The sequence below is a fragment of the Lathamus discolor genome, chromosome 7, assembly GCF_037157495.1.
Source record: "Lathamus discolor isolate bLatDis1 chromosome 7, bLatDis1.hap1, whole genome shotgun sequence".
In the NCBI taxonomy this organism is placed as follows: Eukaryota; Metazoa; Chordata; class Aves; order Psittaciformes; family Psittacidae; genus Lathamus; species Lathamus discolor.
In genome coordinates this window covers 9,310,924-9,328,582 of record NC_088890.1, presented here as the reverse complement: position 1 = coordinate 9,328,582, position 17,659 = coordinate 9,310,924, and the positions used below count along the sequence as shown (strand labels likewise).

General features: G+C 49.2%; 1 protein-coding gene across 3 annotated transcripts in view; it reads right to left on the bottom strand.

Annotated features, from left to right (window-relative positions):
• FLNB (filamin B) overlaps positions 1–10,526 on the bottom strand; it is a 70,855-nt gene extending 60,329 nt beyond the window's left edge. The window contains exon 1 of one of the 3 annotated variants that reach the window (XM_065687706.1): positions 10,149–10,526. In XM_065687706.1, the coding sequence (XP_065543778.1) occupies positions 10,149–10,497 (349 nt within the window). In that variant the 5' untranslated portion in view covers positions 10,498–10,526. The remainder of the gene's footprint in view (positions 1–10,148) is intronic. The other 2 variants (XM_065687705.1, XM_065687704.1) reach the window with 2 other exon arrangements.
• Positions 10,527–17,659: the final 7,133 nt, after the last annotated feature.

Below are 17,659 nucleotides of genomic sequence, written 5' to 3'. Positions count from 1 at the left end.
AGTTGCAGCAGTTCAGATGAAGCAGTTCAATTCTCCTCCTTACAACTAAAAACTGTTGAAGTTACATAGTTTTCAATTATTTATCTATATCAGAAGAGGCGTTTCTTTAAACACAGAACTCTGATCTAGGCTACAAAACCACAGCAAGCTCTGAAGTAGATTTGCTGAAGTAGGGCTTTATGCCTCCAACATCAGGAGGCTTCCCTGCAAGAATCAGGGCTTTCCACCCAGAAAACACCAAACATTTTCACTATTCCCAGGGTCTGAACTAGCAGCTTCTCACTGGAGTCTGCTGTTCTGGTGCTTTCCTGCCAGAGCAAACCATCCTGTGAGCTGACCCTAGCAGAGTAGCTCCAAACCATTTCCTGCCGGAAAGCAGTATACTGGGATCTACTCAAGTGAGGATCCCAGCAGTAATGTGGTTAATTCTCTGGGACAAGATCTTTGCAGTATCCTTGTCCAGGAGTCCCACATGCTCCTAGCTCTATAACTGCAGATGTCTGCAAGTCATTAGAATCCTCACTAATGCGCACTTAGCAGCCACTAATCATCCGGTGTGACAGTACCAAGAGCAGGGCTGGGCTGCCCCACTTTACAGTGGTAGTGAGCTGAACCCAATGAGTGCTTCTTCACTCTTACATTTTGGAGGAGAACCTGAACAACTGGAAGACTGTCTCAGGCTTTTCTAAGTTTTTTGGGATGCAAAACATATAATGGCTACCTGTGAGCCATGCCTGCTTCTGCAATAGCCTGGGAAGCCCCAGGGCATGCTGCAGTTCAGGGCCATCGGGATCTGAAGGCACTATTTGGTCCCTGATTGTGTGGCCCCTCAAGTAGACATCTCACTTGGTGGTTTGTGACTTGATTGAGCTGACAATCCTCACTCTTGCTTACTACTCAGGCTAGGTCAGGGAAATAGTATTAGTGCTGGAGCTGATTTATCAACAGGCAGCCAACCTCTGCCAGCTGGGGTCTTCCCTGACAGCAGCTGTATTGGGTTGTGGCAGGGGTGACCCTCTTCCCTTTGGCCACACACATTCGATGTAGCTGTTAAGCTGTCCAGCACACATGATGCATCCTCTGTTCAGTGTCAGATTCACTTCAGCCAGCACTATACAGTGTGAGGCTACACAACCACAAAGCTTTGAGAGAGCATTAGTATGGCACCACTATAGAGGGTCCTGTGGTCCCAGTTTAAAAGCCTCCATGTGTCCGTCCTGACATCTGACAGCCACAGGATCCAGCACAACTGAGCTTGGACTGTGGCACTGGAAGTCACCACCCTTTCAAGAGTCACCACAAACTTTCCTTGCAGTCACCAGCCTAGTTCTTCTATTTCTTCTTAGCTACAGTTTCACCACAAGCCTAGAAGAGTTACCAAAAGAAATAATCCTCAGAGACAACTAAAGCTGCTTTTATTCAACTTTTAATTAGATCATTGATTTTGTTCAAGCAGTTACATAAGGTATCAAATATTTACAATGCAGCCACACTGTTAATCAACAGCCGGAACAAAGCTGAAACAACACGATTAGCATCCCAAGTCTTCCCACAGCCAGTCTGCTCAGACACTAACTCTTCCCCCACAGGGGAATTTGATAACAAGCCACAGACGAGCAAGTGACAACTGCTCAGAGAACCACCACAACAAGCACTGACACAGCAAACAGCAGCTCCACAGTGGTATTCCAGTGCTGGAGCAGGCTCAAAGGTGCCTGGGCTTTGGTTTGGGAGAACAACAAGCAGAATTACTCCAAGCCTTGCAAAGAGAAGGAAACCCTAAGAAATTCACTGTCTAGACATGATGCTGAAGTAACATTGCGCCATCAAGATGACAGTTAGACATGCACTTTGTTTAGCAAGCCACTGTTCTCTATTCCATAGTAAGGATCACAAGCAGACAGATTAGTCAAAGATTTGCGTCTCACACCATGACCAATACAAGGTGCGTCTGTCACATGGCCACTTCCCAGTCAGGGAGATGCACCAAACAAATGCAGGACCTCGCACATACCCACCAGCTCAGGCTCTTCACTCCTGTAGTCCAAGCCCAGAGGGACCTGCTGCTACTACCTACCTTACAATAAAGGCATAATCAGCACAAAGGCAAAGGAGACCTCCAAGACTACTCATCCATATGTTAGCACTGAAATCTAAAATAGCTCCAAGACTTGGCTTGCCAGTATTTGCCTACGGGAAGTCCACTAAACCTGCTGCACCTACTGCTCTAAGGTTGCTGTGAGCAAAGGGAATGTAAAACAGTTAATTATATCAATTAAAGGAAGCATAGATAGAGCATGTTAGTATCTAGCCGAGGGGAACAGTATTTCCTCTTTTGTGTTTGAATAACCTTCAGATGCACGTAGCATGGGTGTTTGCTCAGAGCAGCTCTGTACACTGTGTCTTCTGCTGCAGGGCTCCAGAGGAGACTTTCAAAGCTTGTTTACCCAACATAACTCACCAGTTGCCACCTACAGCTCACTTTGGGCCCACCAACCCCGACAGTGCCCTTTAATATAAGCTCAGAAATACAGACACATACATTGTGTCCTCACAAGAGCGGACACAGACTAATCAAAAGCAGTAGGCAGCGAGAGGCGCCCGGCACAGCCTGAGATCACTGTGGGCTGCGAGTGGTGGAGGAGAGCCAGCCGCCAGCATCCCACCCCAGGTCAGGCTGGGGCAGCCCCCAGGTCCGGATGTGCTCACAGCACCTATGCAGGACACAGCAATGGCATTTCAGAGCAGCATTTAACAGCTCAGCCCAGAGCCCATCTCACAGGCAGGCAGTTAGAAGCACACCCCAGATTTCAGCACAAGAAGAGGGTGGAAATGCATAGGCTGGCAGGAAGGGTGGCTCCACAGCTTTCAGTTACTGCTCCGCAGCAGAGCCGCAGTGCACAGAGCCTGCGGCCAGCGTTGAAAACACTTGAACCCCACCCAGGATTGCAGAAGACAGCAAGAGCCTCCCTAACAGGATGGGCAGAGCACAGGGCTGCTCACAGCCTCTGCCTGGTTGCTCAGCCCAGCACCCAGCCATGCTCACCCCATCTGCAGCAGCGCACAGCCTGCTAACATGTGCTTGGGCCATGCCAGGACATGCTGCTGAGACAGCCCTTCTTCCTCACAGCAGGCAGGCTGGGTGTCAGCATGGCAGTCTGTCTGTGCCCACCTCGCCCTCACAGGACACGCAGCCTGGCCAGCTCATGCTGGAGTAATTCAATGCTCTGACAAATAAATGCGTCATGATTTACGGCATGCCCTGAAGCCGGGGAGAAAGAGCCGCAGTCCATGATGTCATTGCAGCTCACAGCCATTTTTGTGCTATGGGTAAGATCGGCAGGGACTCCCTTCATGCAACCTGCTGCTGCTGCTGTTAGATGTTTAGACAGTTTGTTTAGGACAGTATGTCCCTTCCGCAGGAGAGGTCTCAGTCTGGATGTTCAAAGCTCAGCCACTTCCAGCTTACCAGACTGGTCAGTGAAACTTGTTATAATTCAGTGACCCTGAGAAAACTCAGAAACACCTGCTGAATTTATGCCTTAGAGATTGGCTTCCTTCCCATTAGATTGGCTGTCTACTTCTACAAGTTGCAAGCAGAGGACCATGATCTACAGACTCAGAGGAAGCATCCCATTAGCAACCAGACAGTGCAGTTGTACATGTGGCCACTCTTCCCAGACAGAACCACAGCTCAGAGAGCCACAGCTGCTTTCTTCAGAGGGCAGTATCAGCAGGAGGTCCAAACAATCCCAGACCATCACACCAGGAGAGACAGGATTCAGCTGCTCCATCCTCTGCCCACCCCTAGGCAGCTCCAGGGCAGCGTGTGCTGTGTTACTCAGCACAAGGGAGGATATGTAAGGCAACCCTTGCTTCCTCAGGGATTTGGGCAAGGCTTCATTTCGGTGTTGTTTGAAGTGGCCTAGCTTGTTTTCACTAACAAAAACAGAAAATCCAGTTTATTCTTGTAGTGGTTGTGAGTATTAGAGTTGCCATGCAGTAGTAGCACAGTAGGAACTAGACACTGCATACATCTCACTATGGATGTTAGACTTCAACTACTTACAGCAGAATAGTGTTCACACAAGGAACTGCAATTCATTAACTAAACCCATGCCCACCACAGCGGTCAGTCCTCACTCTGATATACCAGTTACTATGTAATCACCTCCGAGACTCAAGGCTAGTTGCAGGAGGGGTAGAAAGCTGAGGGAGGCTCACAGACGGGTGACCACATCAGACCCCAGACAACCATCTGGTTATGATACAACATACACCCACTATGAGGCTATCAAGTACAGGAACTAGGATTTATCTCCTAATGATGACCTGGAAGAAAGCATCTTCCCAATTAGATTACAGGGCATGGGTTCTTCCTCAGGAGACACACAAACAGGCAAGAGTGCAAGCTACAGAAACTTCTGCCTTGGGGAAAAAAAAGCCTGCACCAAGTCCCCAGAAGCAAGACCTAGGAGAAAACACCTCACTTGACCATCACTGCATTAATCCACATCAACAGGCAGAGCTTGCTTAGCCCAGGAGCTGAGAACCTCAGATCTCTGTTGACTCAACTCTGAACCTAAGGCCAAGCTCTCAGGAAGAGCAAGGGTTGCTCTGCTCACCCCACCCAGGCAGCGGTTGCAAGATGGGTGGGTGAGTGTTCACCTCTACCACACACGCTATTAGAGCAATCCAGCAAAGATAGCCCAGCACCTAGCAGAGGCTTCACAGACACACTGTTTTCATGAGAACTGCTACACTTACTTCTCCAAACACAGTGTAAAGGCACATACCTCCTCCTCCACACCATTAGCACGAAGTCCACCTGCAACGAACAGACTTATGAGCACAGCCATCCAATGAAAGCTGTAGCAAAGACTGTTCAGAAATTCCTACAAGGATGGGCAGTGCCTTCCCTTAGCCTTTTTCCATATATCTTTTGTTTTGGCTTCTTCCCCCAGCAGTTAACACGCAGCTAGACAGTATTTCCTTCCTTAGACACGCTTGGAACATCTGATGATGTTTTTCTTGCAGAGTCCAAGCAGACTGCAGCAACACCTCCTCACCTACCCACAGCTACCACACATGCCTATCACTACCTTGGTGCACCTGCATGAAGATGAGTCCCCTTCCCCATGGGTGGGTGCTCCAGAACAGGACCCACAGTACTATCACAGTACATACACACAAACCAAGAAATCTCACAGGAACCTACAGGTTTCTCTACGAAAAGCCCGGCTAACTCACCAAGAGCCAGACTCGGGCTTGACACTTTGTAAGCAACAGCCACTAGGACGGGCTCTTCAGGCACACCAGTACCAAGCACTAACAGAGCCAAACCTGGGCTGCTGAGCTTTGCATCTTCATTATTGTAATAACTTACAAGTCAGGTGCTGTGTTCATTAACTGTGTAGCACACCAGGCAGCAGAGGAGGACAGGTCCACCTGATACTGATGGCACAGAAGACATGGCAAATGTCACAGTACAGCAGAGATCTATTCACACCAGCATCACCTGCAAAGCACCATTTCACTCTGGTGTGCTTGCTCAGCATATGGGCTAAGCTTGGTAGGCCCTTGTCCAGGTCATGGAAGACAAGGAAGAATAGACATGGAAGTCTATTTCTGAGGGGCAGAGAAAACAGAATTCCTCTGCAGCCTGGGGGACTCAGACCATTGTTTTATTCCCCATTGCTTGGAGCAGACACTGAACAATACTGGCAGTACAAGAGCACGGCCACACACAAGGCTAACCACGTTCTTAGATTACAGTTGTAGCCTAGAAAAAGAATTATGCTGACCCATTTAGATTTAAACATCCCCATGTAAATCAATACAGGACATAGCACTGGAATACGGAGCAGTTAAGACTTCAGTCCTTCTTGAATAGCTGGCACAGTGTTCAGTGCCTTAAATGAAAAAGCTGTTTAGTGCATTAGTCTCACTGGTCCCAAGTAATTTTACCTAAGTTTGATCACTTTACAAGTTTCCGCTCATATGTAAAAGAATGCAAGAACAGTGTGTATAAGCTACCTTAAATTTCCCTGTAACTTGGAGCAAATAACTCATGCAAAGCCACTTTCTCTTTAGACCAGCAGTCCAACTATTGAAACAGAAGATCCTGAGCAGACCAACCACCCTCAGAAACTGAAGCCACCTCCAGTCTCCAGCCGTGAGGCCCACTGCCAGTCTATCAAAAATAGGTTTTGAGGGGAAGGATTAAGTGTCACATTTCCAAGAAGCAGAAACCTGCTTCCAAGACACACTGGATATTTTCCAGAAAACAGCCTCCAGGGAAGTCACAGGTAAATGGCAGACAAAATGCAAGAGTATTTTGACTACGTCCTTATGATGTGTTAATAGCACCTGGAGTGGGACAGAGAGAGACCCAAAGTATACACAGGCTGAAAACACATTTTTCCCAGTTTTCAAGCATCTAGCTCTAGGCATTACAGGACAACACACCAAGCTATGAAAGAGCCAAGTTTTCCTCTAGATTTGCTTTGTCACCCTTCAGTGTAGCCTAGGCAAGAAAGCTGGTATTCCATTATTTTTCTAAATTGATATTTCCATGAGATACTCCAACTCGGGTCAAGATACTTTTATCCTTATGAGCATGCTGGAGGTCTGCACTATAGAGCACAGTGTATGCATCAAGTACTTGGTCATTAACCCCAAGCCCACCTGATAAATGGATGGCCCCTGCCCATCCATGTACCTGCATCACCACTTGACATCCTGCAGTTGCGAGGCACTTATCTGGTGAAAGTACAACCCAGCAGAGAAACCACATGATTTTGTTAGATCAATCTGACTGTGGCAGTCCAAAACTGCAGTTTTACAAACCAAGCCAGCCAGCTGTTCAGCACCCATCCTGCCTCTGCCAGCAATACAGGGCTGCTGGGTGGGCAGCAGCCATGAGGACACTGCCAACAGGTACTGAACAGCCCAGGAGCATGCACCTAGGACCTGCCAGCTGCAAGCTTGGGTGCAACTTGGCCGGTCACAGCCTGAAACAACCTGCCAGGCTTCAGACACCAAATCCTTCTGTTTCCAAGTTAAATCAGTTAACTCCTATTGCCTGGTATCAGGGTTTCCAGGGGCAAGCTCAAAGCCAAATTAGTTTCAACCGCCCTTTCTCTGCCACTTGCTATGGCTTTTACCAAGGCACAATGTGGGTCTCATACAAAGTAATCTGTGAAGTTGATCAGCTCCTTCAGCCAAGAGCTAAGCCCTTGTGCTCTGCATTCCTGGCATCCTACTCCCCAGTGCCTTGCATATGCCACTCAGCACCCAGGAATCTGCAATTATCTCAGTCTAGCAGACAAATAAAAAGCAAGACTTAACACTTTAACACTTGAGTAGCACAGCAGCCACCTTGTGTCAAGCAGAAAGCTCAATGTAGTAGTAGTCACCTGCCCACACAGTAAGTTTTTCAGAGCTTCCAATCCTATCTTTGCTGGATGGCTGTTTTTACAGTAGACCACATACACAGTCGAATCTGCACTGAAGTGAAGGCACTTCATGCCTAGAAGGAAAGCATCCCAAAACAACCAGGAGATACTGAGCAGATGGCTAAAGAAGGGGTAAGAGCAGCAGGAGAGGTTAAGCAGGCTCATGGTTAAACACCACAAATTTAACTGATTTCTGTGTATAGGCAGACTTCTTTTAAATGGACAAAACCTGAATGCCAAAAGCTTGCTACTGAAAAAGTTTAAAAGTGTGGTTGTAGCATAGCAGCGGTAGCTAAGCCATAATACATGGCTTCCAAAAAGTTCCTGGAAGTTAAATAATAACTGGAACAGGCACCACATCTACTTAGCAGAGGTCTGATGGCATTATTAGCGCCAGAAATCGAGCAGCTGCAGCTGTCAGGTTTTCCCAGCTGATTTGGCTCAGAGCTGGCCCTAAACACCCCAGGCCCTAAACACCAACCTGGTCATAGAAGTTGTCCATCTAAAAGCCCTTACTGGTACACAGCTTCAGACCCTCTAACAGCCTTGGTTTTGTTCAGTAGCACATAAGAGACTGAAAACTAAGAGAAAGCCCCAGGTTCTTCAGAACCTGCAGGGAGAAGCACAGCAGGGACAGGCAGCCACCCCAGCAGATGCTGCGCCTGCAGGAGAGGTGCACGAGCTTCAGCCCCTTCAACCACAAGGAGCACCACAAGGCTTGCTTTGAACCTCTTTTTTGGAAAGCAAACTGAGGATGTTTTTTCAGGATGGGCTCGGTTTATCCAGGGCTGTACAGTAGAGCTCCTGTGCTACCATTTGGCTCCAGCTCTGGTGGCACAGCACAGACAGGGCTGTGTACCACTTTCGTGCGGAGGCTGGGATATGGCAAAGGCACTTGCAGCCACAGCCATTCCATTCTCCCAAAGCTTCAGCTACAAGGATTTTTTCCAGGAGCTTGGAGTTTAATTTGTTTTTTTAATAGCCAACACAACACAAGCAAGCTGCAAAACAGTTAGACATGTCTTAAAAGATTATGGCCACCCTACAGCTCAGTCTAATCCAGCAAGGAAACTGTGCTGCTGCAGCAGCATTTCTTATAAAGGAAGTCACTGGAAGCCAGGCCTGACCGGACTAACCTTGATCTCCCAAACCCACAGCCCTCGGGAAGTCCCACAGACAAATAGGAAGGCAGCTGGAACAGCTACGTTTTAATAGGGCAAACAATACAATAGGAGGGGAACACTGCGCTGGTATTAGCACTGTGGCTGCGAAGGAGCTATTCCAGCAGCTGAAGAAGAAAGGTTAGCTCTGATGTTAGCAAAAATAAGCTCAGCCCAGGAGTCCGCAGCTGCAACTCGAACCCTACTGTGTGCGAAGGGAATGCATTGCTAAGTAAATAATTAGCACCAGCTCCATTCCCAGCTGCAAGTACACTAGCTGGTTTGCCCTAGGAGGATAATCAGCCTTTTGGGACCCAGCAGTCTCCATTTGTCCAAAGCTGATTTTACAAGTTAGTAGAGAGGAACAATAGGGACCTAGACTTACTCCACCCAGCCACAGGTTTTCAGAGAGAGCCAGGTCTTCCCCAAACTGGAATAGCTTATATTCCCTTGTTATTGTAGCTAAAGCCTCTGAAGGGAAACAGCTATCACCTTGGCCAAGAGTTTTGGAGAACTGAGCAGAGCTGCACTCCCCCAAATTCAGCTGTGCAGTTCATCCAGGCCAGAGTCATCAGGAGGCAGTAATTACAGTTATCTGGCAAAGAGCTAGAAAAGGCATTCACATTCCTTCCCAGAGATCTCTCAGGCATTCAAATTACTGCTTTACAGACAGCACTGCAGCCACACCTGAGCTATTCCCCCACTGGTCACCACATGCATTCCTGAGGGATCATCTGCAATTTGACGTGCATGCCAACAGCTTTAATTTTCTGCACAAAGCATCAGTTACCCAGCAATTGCACCCTCCAGTTGACAGCCAAACCTAGTGCCAGCCAGGGTGGGCATTAGCTCAAACCACCCATCTCCTGGCATGAGCAGAGGTCCTTGTACATTTTCTGCCTACAGGACCTACCGCAGCAGAAAGATTAAGGAGAAAGTGCAAGCCTGTTCAAAAGCTGCAACTGTGTTTAGGTAAGCATCCACGCTAATCTGAACACTGGCATCATCTACTGGGCTCTGGCGAGCAAGAGAAGCCTCCTTGCTCTCCTATACCCCATATGGTAACGCCTATCTCCGCACAGGTCACCCACCCCAGGAGACCCAGGCTCCAGCACCCTGCCAGGGCCCAGAGACATCTGGCCGGACACAGGGAAACTGCCTGCACAGGGAGAGAACATGCTCTGGTACTGGGCTCCTTCAGAAAGAGACCTGAGAGGAAAGCCTCACCTATGAGCTAGTGGCTAAGAGAGAAGCCGAAGCAGACAGGAGAGCATTGCCAGCCCCAGCAGCCGGGCCGTGGGACTGCCTCACAGCACGCACCGCACACGCGGCTTTAGACCAACACTACGCTTCACCCCCAAAACTTGCTCTTTGTAGAAACAAAAAGAAGCAACCCATCAGTTGCCGACTACACAGCCGCGGCTGCCCCATGCCCCGATCCCGTCCATGCTCTGTGAGGCAAAGGTCCAGCGCAGGAAAAAACACACACAATGAGAAAAACCTAAACCCGACCCGCTGGGGATACACTCACCGATGGAGACCAGCTTAATGCTCTCCCGCTCCAGGAACTCGAGGGCCACCGAGACGTTCTCCAGCTGCATCTGTCGGAAGGTGGGCCGCTGGTGGTACTTGCGGTACATGCGCTTCTGGCTGAGCACCTCCAGGAGGGCGATGAGGCGCAGCCCATCGCTCAGGTCGTGCTGCAGGTTACCGATGCGCTTGTTGACGCAGCGCAGGTGCTCGTTGCACCAGCGGGTGAAGGTGTTCTGCTGGATCCGCTTCCACGGCGCGTCCTCCGCCAGGTCCTTCTCGGTGGCCGGCATCTCGCCGTCGGGATCGGCCGCTCTGCGCCCGCCCTGGCCCCGCGCCTGCGTGCTCATGGCGCAGCCCCGCTCCGCCTCCTCGATCCGCTCCGCTCCGCCCGCGCCCCGCCCGGCCGCGCCCGCCGCCTGCAGGGAGGGAGCGCAGCGCTCGGCCGCCGCCCGGCTCCTGCGCCCGGCCTCGCTCTGCCTCGGCCCGCCCGCTCCGGGCTGCTCCGCCGCTCCCCGGCTCTGTGCGGGCCCCGCGCCGCCGCCCGGCCTTTATCCGCCGGCAGCGGCACGCCCTCGGCCGCACCAGCCTCCCGCGGCCCGCTGGGGGCGCTGCGCGGGGCCGGGCCGGGAGCGCGCCCGCGTGTCCCTGCCCCTGCGGGAGCGGGACCCCCGCCGGACCGACCCTCCCCCGGCCGGGACTGTGGCCGTGGCCGGGGAGCTGCCGCCGTACCGCGGCTGCGGGGCCGGAGCGCAGCCCCGTGCGCTGGAAGCACGGCGCCAGCGCAGCTCACCTGGCTCTGGCAAGGGGCCGCGGGGCCAGCGCCGTTCTCCCCGCGCACGGCCGGGCCGCGCTGCGCCCCGCACGGAGGGAAGGGAGCCCTGCGGCAAGGCGAGGGAATGCCGGCGGGGCTCCCGGCGCAGGGCGGTGGAACAGTGCGGCCGGCGGAGGTGGTGTTCGCAGTGGCAGCAGCGCGCTGCTCAGGGATAGCCCCCTCGGTGCTGGCACGCACCATTTTATCGGCCATATATAGAAAACATAAACCTCAAAAAGCATTCAAGCAAGGCTTGAATTCTCGGGGCCGGGGCGGGGGGGGGGGGGGGGAAGGTCTCTCCCCCCTCTTTTGTGATTGATTTCCTGGTGTGCCACTCCCGCTGACATCCAAGACTGTGACTTGCCGCTGACTCATTTGATGACAGCAAACAGTCAACAGAACTGTCCCATCTCCTGTGGCTACATGCTGGTCTGCGCGGGTTGCCAGGCGCCTCCTGACACTGGGGCAGTGAGAGCTGCAGGGGCGTCCCTGCGTGTCCCTGCCCGGGGGAGCCGATGCCCACCCGCTCACCCTCGCCCACCTCGCTGATCCCGCACACTTACGGTGCTGGCTTTGCTACCGGGAGCTGCTCCACCGATTTCAAGCCGAGTGTATGCGTGTGGATCTGTTCACAGCAAGGCTGTCACGCTGGAAGATGCGGGAGTCTGTCAGGGAAAACAAATCCATTAAAAGACAATCAATAAAATCTAATTGAATTAAATGTCCATGGCCACTCCCCACTAAAATTAGAATACAGTTTTCCAATTATTTTCTTTCAAGGGTTTTATTCTTACACCTTTGCTAAACGGTGGCACTGTGGATTCTCTCCAGTGACTCAACAGCTCCTTCCCCCAGACCAAGTTATATTAGATACATTTGTTCAGAAGACAGTAAGAAAGAAGCAAAGATAAAGGTGAGGTAAAGTGGGAGTTTTGCCTAAACTTCCATTTCTCCCCAGGCAGCATTGCCTCCTGTTTTAAAACTATCAAAGAAATCAGATTTAATTTACTGAAAAGATGAGGTGTATCCCACGGCACAGCAGCCAAAATCCTTTCCTCAATCACTGAGCCAAGCAGCAAGAAGGATTCAAATGAAAAATGACTTTAATTGAGGGATTATATTTACAGAGCAAACCCAGTGAGAGGCCACAGAGGTGCCCCAGCTCGTGCCACCACAAGCGGCTCCCCAGGGGAAAGCAGGCTGGAAACGTGAAGCTGAGCCTTTTCTCAAGGGCCTTTCTCCCATCACCCCATACTTCATCTTTAATGGATTCTAATTGCTTATTGACTTTGGCCTGGGTTGGGACGCCTTAGCGACCATTCCACATCCGGATTAGGTGATTGCTTATAACACTTTAATTTCAGTTCCTTTCCACTCCTGCACCTAGTAATGCATGCTCTCTTAAATATTCTTTAGCACCCACACCACATTGAAAGTTGAAACTTCAGCCTTTTTTTTTTTCTGTAACAAAATTAACGAATAAAAAATAAACAGGAAAAAGGCAGAACCAGCACCAGAACCTTCATTTTTAACTTAAATATTTAGCTGAAATTTTCAGTAAAGGTCATTTTTTCCATAGGCCTAGCAAAGAAAAATTTCATCCTAACAACTTACTGTTCAACAATATGCTCTGCACACATCAGGACAGGGATTTCTTCTAGTGGTTTTGCACCACTTCATCCACCCATCCATCCATCCATCCATCCACCCATCCATCCATCCATCCGTCCGTCCGTCCGTCCGTCCATCCATCCCTTCCCTCGCCCATCCCACCAGAAGCAGTGAGGCATGAAAACAGATGTGAAGTGCTCAGCTGGTGAGGAGATATAAGCCCAGCTCACCCCATCAGCCTCGGGAGAAGGGCAGCAGCACAGCTGGGGCTGCTGCTGCTTGGGACCACACGGGGACCATGGGATGCTGGTGGTCTGGATGCAGCAGCCCGTGTCACAGCTGCCCTTCCCTGCACATCCCAGGGCTTTTGAACAGAATTTGAACACAGGGCTATTGAACAGAATTATTGTTTCCCAATAATCATGAAAGCAATCAGGATGCAAAAGGCATCCTGATTATTGGAAAACAAAGACTGCTTTATGGGAAAAGAATAAATTGAAAAAGATAATTTCTGCTCAGAGGAACAGATCTTGTTTTCTTCCTTCCTCCCTTCTTTCCTTCCTCCCCATTCACAGATGACCCTCCCAGCTGCAGTCTGAACGTTTCTGATGGATGGGCAGCGGAGAGGGGCAGCTCCTGCATGCACCCCTTTGCCTGCATGGGTGTTTGAGATCAGGAGAGGCACCATGCCTGGGAGCTGCCTAGCCAAGAGTATGGCACCTGGCTGTAGCAGTGACCACTGCGCCGGGCACATCCTCTGGCGTCAATGCCTTGTCCTCCTCTACAAATGAGAGAGTTCCCCTGTGCTGCTCCATGACTGGATTCTTCTTGGGGTCATGTTTGGCCTGAAAAACTGGAATCCGTTTGAAATGAAGTTGGAAGGCACTTCAACACAAGTGAACACGTGCTTCAAGTTTCATCAGGAGGCAGAGAAGTAAAAACAAGCTAACGCAAGAATTTGTACTTGCCAGAATACTGTCTTGGTACTGTGTATTATTACAAATGAACTAACGTATGCCTTGAAGAAATACCTTATGTGCGTATTTATATGGGTAGATATTTGCGTGGACGTATGTGTATATGCAGAGAGGGAGGGAGATTTCAACACTGTGCTCTGGGGCAAATACTTTTTCCTTTTCATTTGTCCTGTATGACAAGGATCTTTCCATCCCAGCTCTTGCTTTGCTCACTAGATGCAGATATAAGGAAGGAAGAACATTGTCATTGCTGTTTTTGGTTCCCTTTAAGCAGTTGCAGAAACACAGTATTGAATTTTTTCCACTGTTTTAAAAGCACTCTTCCTCCCTCTTAATGATAATTCACTGCAAGGCTGGACTTCAAAAAGACCCTGTTCATTCAGTGGCAGAGGTCGCCCACTGCCATGTACTTACTGTTTTACCATAGAACTGCTCAGAATCTTTTGTGTCTGAAAATGCAGCCTTGACAAATGGAATGAATTGTAATGGCATTTGGTTTCTCTATTTTTAGTAAAAAGACATTAAAGAATGTTGCTCAAACCAGAATATGGCATTAGGCTCCATGAATTCATAGGGAGTTGCTTTGTAGGCAGGAATAAAAGTCAGGAGCAGAGTTTAAACTGTAAAGGTAAATAAAAGTTGGTTGGCCTTTATAGGTCTGCTGCTGCTCTTGCCGGGATCAGTGATAATCCTTAATGGAAATCTAATCTCAGCACAGATTATTTATCACATCTGTGGAGACCCTGGAAGCACACTGTGGGACTCCACAGTGGACATTTGCCATTTTTGGAGTATCCTAAATAGCAGGGGAAATAGCTGCTCTGACCACAGACTGTTTCATCCAGGAAAGGTCTGTATCAGCCTGGCTTGCAAAAGCAGAAGGGTGGGGGGAGCAGCGGTGCGGCCCTCGCTGACATCAGTGGACAGGCAGCGCATGATATGGTGACTAATGAAGTCTGAGGTCTGCTCCAGGGTAATCAACTTTATCACAGTCTCATGTGATGATATGTTCTTGGATTCCTCCAGATCATGGGCTATTGATGAGAGATCCTGGCCATTTGGGACACTACATGCTCTCTGCTTGACGCATTCTTCTGCAACGGCTTGCTTTGATCGTAAGAGGATGAGAATCGGAATTAATATCAAATGTTAATCTAATATCTGCAGAGTTTGCTTAAAGCGGGAATCAGCCATGGCTGAGCATTCAGGGCTGAGCCTTCACAGGTGAAGCAGCTTTTCTCTAGCACTGGCAAATCATGGTTCAGTTGCTGCCCCTCTGAAGATCTGTGCACGTAGAAATGTCACCTTTTAAAGATTTCAGTGGTGCTGCTCATACACAAGGAGCGCTGATTTCTCCCACACTAACACAGCTAACCCCACACAAATAACTTTGAAGATGCAACCCATCTCAGCAGAAATGTGGTGAAAAGCCTGCAAGATGCCTCCATCCTTTCTAAAGGTTTCTGTCAAAGCCACAGCACCCTGATGGTTTGTAAGCTTGGAAGCTGTCAGGGCAATGGCTTGGAAAAAGTGTAACTGGGCCACGGGCTATAGCACCCGGGTAGCTTTAAAAATTTAACATGAGATTTAAAATATTTATAACTTTTGGCCCATAATGGCCTTATCCAAACACAGGGCAGCATTGTGCATTGCAACAAAAGCCATGCACAACAAATGCCATAAAATACATTATAGCACATTCAAAACTGTGCAGCTGCTAATCCTCACAGCACCATGGGAGGAGGACTCACCTGCTAATCCAGTAACGGTAAAGACAGAGAAGCTGAGGCTCAAACCAGTTAGAGGCTTGGTTTTTCAGCAGCCACAGAAACCGTAACTTGATGGGATGTCATGACTCAGGGACCATTAATGGCATTGCTGCAGAGCCGGCAGCCCCGATCCTGGCTCAGCAATCACAGCTCCCTGGAGCAGCACCCAGACAACAATTTCAAACACACCGCACATCTTCTTCTCACCCTATGCTATTCACTGGGCTTTAAAAGACAATAGAAGTGTTTCTTCTCAATTGATGAAGTAGTCATTAAGCCTCTCCTTTCATTACCATGATCGCTACCAAGCGAAGCAAAACCGAGACAAGTCGTTCAAGTCAAAGCATGAATCAAATGGATTGCGTCATGGATTGTATTTTCCTTATTCAGCAGCTCTATGGAAGGCAAAGAAATTCTGCATTATCCAAATATTGGCTAGGACATTTGATACAACTTGTTCTGAGTTTTTCCATCTTCGTTTTCCTCCTACTTCTGTTGTTCAGGGAAGACAGCAATAAGAGAGCATGCAGCAGCAGTTCAGTCCAAGTTAGACAGAGGAATGTCTTTAGGCAGACAAATCTCTAGAAATATGCTGAAAAATATAAGACTTGTCCTGGAATTTGTATTGAAATTTATCATTTGAAAGTATATTTAGGCAACAGTTGCTTGTAGTAGCAGTTGTGTCTGGGGCACTTTTTTCATCTCTCTGTGCCTGGAAGAATACGAGTTTTCTTCTGTTTATAGAGGGTCTTGCTGCATTATATATGTGTATATATATGTCTTTGCTGCATTATATATGTATCCAGAAGCTGAAACTGGTGCCAAAAGCAGCCATCCATCTGGCAAACACAGTGCTTTGCCAGAACTTACAGTGCTGTTCTTGCTCTGGATCCCAGGGAGACTCACAGCTGGAATTTAAAGCCCTGGGTTTGACACAGGCTGTAAATGGCCCAAGAGCAAGGCTGCTCATGCTTTGCGCTATCCCATGGCAGCTGAAATCAGGGGAGACAAGCAAACTGGAATCAATTTAGCACATACTGGAAGAAGCAGGGACAGGGCATTCCCTGGGATTGCGTCTCATGCAGGAATTCACCTCCTTTCTTTGTCCAAAATACCCTCCCCGCTTGTTCCTAGGAATGCTCCAAAGTTCATCTATTTTTCTGGGTTCACTTCTTTTTCTTATTGATAAACTGCTGCAGGGTGGTTTATTTTCCTTCTAATTTGTGAAGATGGTTTTGAGTGAAAAAATGTGTACTCACAGCCAGGGATAGGCATCTCCCTGTTTGCAAACTCCAGATACCAGTTGTGTTAGTACCTGAGGACAATGCCTGGCAGTGTGAACATCCCCAAGGCAGCGCCTGCTCTCAGCCAGAACCCCCACTGAGCCCCAGGAATGCAGCAATGGCGCTGTGGGTGTCCGAGTGAAACACGCTTACCCAAATAAATGCGACCTGACATATCAAACACGAAGCTGAAAAGTAATTTGAAATAGCAACTCATTTTTGAAATAACTCAGGATCTGATTTCATGACCTGGGAAGTCAGAGCCTATACAAAACCACACAATGCTCCAGTGTGCAGCTAATCACAGCTTCCTGCCCGTATCTGATACCGCAGGCACGGTCCTCATCAGACGTTTTCTGTGCTTACTTCCAGCTTTACCTACTTGTGTTTGCATCCAGAGCAGCCGGGGCTCTCTTCCTAAAATGGTACGCCCATTTTTCTCAGGGTTTGAGCTTCTTTCCTTGTGCTTTTACTCCATGAGGTGGAGTTCGCGGGAGTGACGGTGTGGACTCAGAATAAAACATCTTACATTGGGCAGAGCTTGTGGATCGCAACACAGGCTCTCTTTGGGAGCTGTTTTAACCGGGGGTACAGTTGTGTTTGAGTGCAGAGGAGCAGCCAAGCTCCTCCCCGGGACAGCTGGATGAAGTGCAGGAAGGAATGCTTTCCAGGGGAACAGTATATATTTTTTAAGCAAACCAAAGCCCTTCCACGTGACATAAGAAGACTGTTGACCTATGTGCAGCCAAAGGGGGAGGTCATTCATCCCTCCTGGCGTGTGCCCTGGGATGAGGATGCCGGTGCGTGGGGTGAGTGAAAACACGCACATCCCAGAGAACAGGCACAGTGCTGTGCAGCGCTCCTGTCTGCTGTCTCCTGGCAGCGTTCTCATGAGGGTGAGAACCAAAAAACCTCTTTAAGTGGATTTACTTCCTGCAAAGGGCTGAAGTCACTCTCCTTTCCTTTAAACATTGCTCACAAATGTACTCCCAGACAGAAATCCTGCCTAAGAAGCTTTAAATCTACTGACTCATTTTGAGAGCTGTTTTATTAGCCCC